At 36.6% G+C, this 3,611-nt stretch overlaps 1 protein-coding gene and 1 long non-coding RNA gene across 2 annotated transcripts in view; both read right to left on the bottom strand.

Moving 5' to 3' along the window:
• Positions 1-597: 597 nt before the first annotated feature.
• The window catches only part of LOC108377211 (uncharacterized), a 17,408-nt gene continuing 14,394 nt past the window's right edge, over positions 598-3,611 (bottom strand). Inside the window, exon 3 of the long non-coding RNA XR_001849305.1 lies at positions 598-625. This is a non-coding gene — a long non-coding RNA (uncharacterized LOC108377211). The remainder of the gene's footprint in view (positions 626-3,611) is intronic.
• On the bottom strand, positions 2,299-2,834 carry osi (electron transfer flavoprotein regulatory factor orsai). Its single transcript, XM_017633470.1, has 2 exons — positions 2,678-2,834; positions 2,299-2,617 (listed from the first exon to the last, which is right to left on the bottom strand). The coding sequence occupies exons 1-2, from the start codon at positions 2,720-2,722 to the stop codon at positions 2,411-2,413; spliced, it is 252 nt and encodes an 83-aa protein (XP_017488959.1). The 5' UTR covers positions 2,723-2,834; the 3' UTR covers positions 2,299-2,410.

Raw genomic sequence — 3,611 nt, 5'->3', positions numbered from 1 at the left:
CTTACATACCGTGCAGATTGTAGGAGGAGCCAGGAGTTGTTGGCGGCGGCGTGTGGGTAGTGGTGCGATTGTGTGTGTTCTGTGGTCTGTCGTGGTTGTGATATGGTCTATTGTGTTGTTATGTTGTTGTGCTGTGGTGATTGTGTGGAGCTGCTCAGGTGGGCTGGGGTTAGCCGTGGAGGTTGCTCTGTTTGACCAGCAGGGGGCCACATACGACGTGGTTCACTGCCGATGTGTCCATAATCCTGAGCAGACTCCAAGGTGACTCCACCCCTCGCAGGCATTACACTTGACTGAGGTATAGTTGTGGTGTAGTCGTCTCTGGCATACATTGCAGGTGTAGGTTTCTGGCCCTGGGTTTGACTCGATGCCAGCCCTGATCAGAAGAATAATCGCGCGATTTTTCATTTTCATAAGGAAAAGTGAATTATTACGAAATACTAATACAGTGGCAGCACTATAGCTATTTTGGAATCTCGCGTTTCAGCTCGCAAAGATTGTCATCTTCTTTTTAATAACAAAATAATCTATCTTAGGTTGATAAAACTATGTGTTTCTTTAATAAATAAGTTAAATTATATATTTTAATAGTGTTTAAAAAGTGAGAACAGGTGATTTAGTGAATCTTTGTCGGTGTAATTGCCCATAGAAAACAACGAAATTTAACAAAAGTTTTTTGTTCATAACTTTTAAATGGTTAATAATATTAGCCCCCCCTCCGGATTGTTATTAGGGGGGCCGAAACGCGTCGTTTGGTACCCCTCCCGACTTTTCCGCACCTTTTTTAGGGGTTGTTACCCCACCCTAGAGAATTACCATATCTTATTTCATTTCATTGCGAATATACTATAAAAAAAGTAAATTTTGTTCAGAAGAAAATATGAAATTTTGTATTTTTCCCCCAAATAGGGATTCATTTCTTCCCGTTTTTCTTCTTATTCTACTGAGCTAAGGCAGTGTCAAATCGAGCTGTCACAACTGATTCCGCCTTGTATTAGGTTCTTTCCCGTACGCAACGCGGGATCCCGCGGGTGCCCAAAATAGCCCAGAAATCATTCCCGTACTCAACAAAATTGGTAATAGAGAGCGAAAATTGGAACGTATTGGATCGTGTCTTCTTTTTCCTGCCCAAAACAGCCCGGACTTTTTCTCCGCGTAAAAACGGATAGCGTCAAAGTGTATATCAGCTGTTTTGTGTTAACATGTTGCCCGTTTCTAGTGCTGTGCTGAGTCAATAGTTTTAAGTATTGATCGATATTCGGTACCGATTTGAAAAGTACCCCATACTCTCGATACTCGGTACCGAAACATTTAGGTTTCGAATAAACAGGCCAAAAATAGGAAAAAAAACAGTTCAGGGGAGACTCGCCTATAAAAACCCAAATGTAGGAGCCAATAGAGCTTTTAATACGGATACAAATGAAAGATGTATATATGTCGGTTCGAGGCCATAATGCAGAGAAACTCTTACTTGTTTGAAGCACTTTTGTTCCAGCTGAATCGGACGATATCATTTTTGTAGGCCTGGGGGCAGATTCTGTAACCAGTTAGCGACAATTTTCGAATCGGCATCAGTTTTGTTGACGTATGATATGAAATACTTTTACGTCAACAAGTGCGATATCGTTCCGAAACTTGTCGCTAACTGGTTACAGAATCTCCCCCCTGAAAGCCTTCTTCATCCGTAAAAGCATTTTTCTTGAACCTTGGATCAACTAAGATTAAAACTCATAAAATAATATTGCTCTGTTGCGATAAGTTCAAGTGTTTAGGCGATATCATATAAATTAGTAATTCAAGTTTTTTCTAAACTTGAAATGCATTTAATGGCGAGGGTTTAATGTAAAGAATCGGTATCGGGTACCGAAAAGTACTGGTGACCGATATCTCTTTTAAGTTTTGAGTACCGAAAATTCAGCACATCACTAGCTGTTTCACAAATTCTGGGCATGAAATGTGATTTTTTGCGTTCCCGTACTTCTGGATTATGTTCCATTTTTGAGCAAACTTTTCGCTTAGTTTCTAATAACCGGATCCGGTCCGGATTGTTAGGGAAAGAACCTATTATTGTATCATGCGGTTGCATAGCTCATGATACGAATTTCACTTTGGATCTTCGATAACCAGCTAAGATCGAAAATCGAATGCAACTGATAATAAGGGGCAGTCTTTTATTTCTAAACAGCACTTGGAGAAAATGTCTAACTTGCGCAACCTAGTTGAAAACTAGCATCTAACCTTGGTTGCGCACATTTGGAATTACAATCTACTAAGGTTTAGAAATAAAAGAGACTGATGCTTTGTATTTTGAACTTTTAGAATGCAGCCTATATTGTAATAACACGATAGGTGATACTAGAGAAGCACACAATTTAAGTTATGGCATTGGTTCACTTTCACACGAACTCGTTTAGTCATAATAACGCTTCATAGCCCTATACTTCTTCAGAGAATAAAGAGCCTCCACTTCCTTAGCTACATATCGTCCATGTGCTACTAAAGCCAGTATCTTCTTCGGGTCCGCTTCATACTTATTCTTCAGAAAAGCATCGCGTATCTGCTGCCTGATTTTTTCTGGTCCATTTGGGCCGGGAAATTCCCTACCCAAGTACTGCAGCTACACAAATGAGAAGTTTATGTATATTTGTTTATCGGATTACATTATCTACTTATCTACATGCTTGTATAGCCCAACTACTTTCGATTTTAACTCAGATGACATTACCAACTAAAATCCAAGTGTATTAACTTCTACACTAGATATTCATACTGATTGAACGACACGATTACCGAGTGCAGAATATCGATACTTTTCATGAGCACTGAGTAGCAGTGTTGCCGCGCCGTCTCAAGAAAATGTATCCCTGACCAAGCCAAAAATGTATCCAAATGTATCCAATTTTCTTTTTTTACATAAACATCTCATAATTTGTAAGAAAACCAAACATTTTCATGAAAAAGACATAATTTAACTCATCCTGAGGACTTGGAATACATGTGCATAAAATCAAACATTTGTAATTTCAATTTATAAAGTACATTTTTTGTGTATAAGTAATTTGCAAAGTAAATATAATAAATAGCAAGTACACTCTAAAAAGAGCATGTAAAACTACTACTGAAAAGTATCTGTTTTTCACCAAGAATCTGCATAAATATACNATGTAAAACTCCTACTGAAAAGTATCTATTTTTCAACAAGAATCTGTATAAATATACGTATAGGATGTTCAGTATTTGATTTTGAACTTGAGATCTTTAAAATATACACATAAATACACATATATAGAATGTTTAAAATTGCAAAAATTTTCAAACTACAAATACATTTCCTACTAATAATAAACATTACTTTATTTTAAACATTTTAGGTGTAAAAGTAAACAGGCAATGATTAATTTTATTACACTGCGTGCAAATTTGCACACATTAAAAGAGGAATCTCTCTCAATATGCGCAAATAAACAAAACTTTTTTAGAGTGTATTTAAAGCCTTTTCAGTAAAATTCATAAAAGTTTCCTTAAATAAATCAAATTTAGTTTTTTAAACTACATTGAAATCTTCTTTCTTTTTAAATTAACAAATGAAAATATGTGATATGAAAGAGATT

Source organism: Rhagoletis zephyria, unplaced genomic scaffold (genome assembly GCF_001687245.7).
Source record: "Rhagoletis zephyria isolate East Lansing unplaced genomic scaffold, Rhagoletis_zephyria_1.1 Rzeph_scaffold_11671, whole genome shotgun sequence".
Taxonomy (NCBI): domain Eukaryota; kingdom Metazoa; phylum Arthropoda; class Insecta; order Diptera; family Tephritidae; genus Rhagoletis; species Rhagoletis zephyria.
Note: the sequence above shows the minus strand (reverse complement) of the source record. Positions and strands in the feature narration are given on the sequence as shown.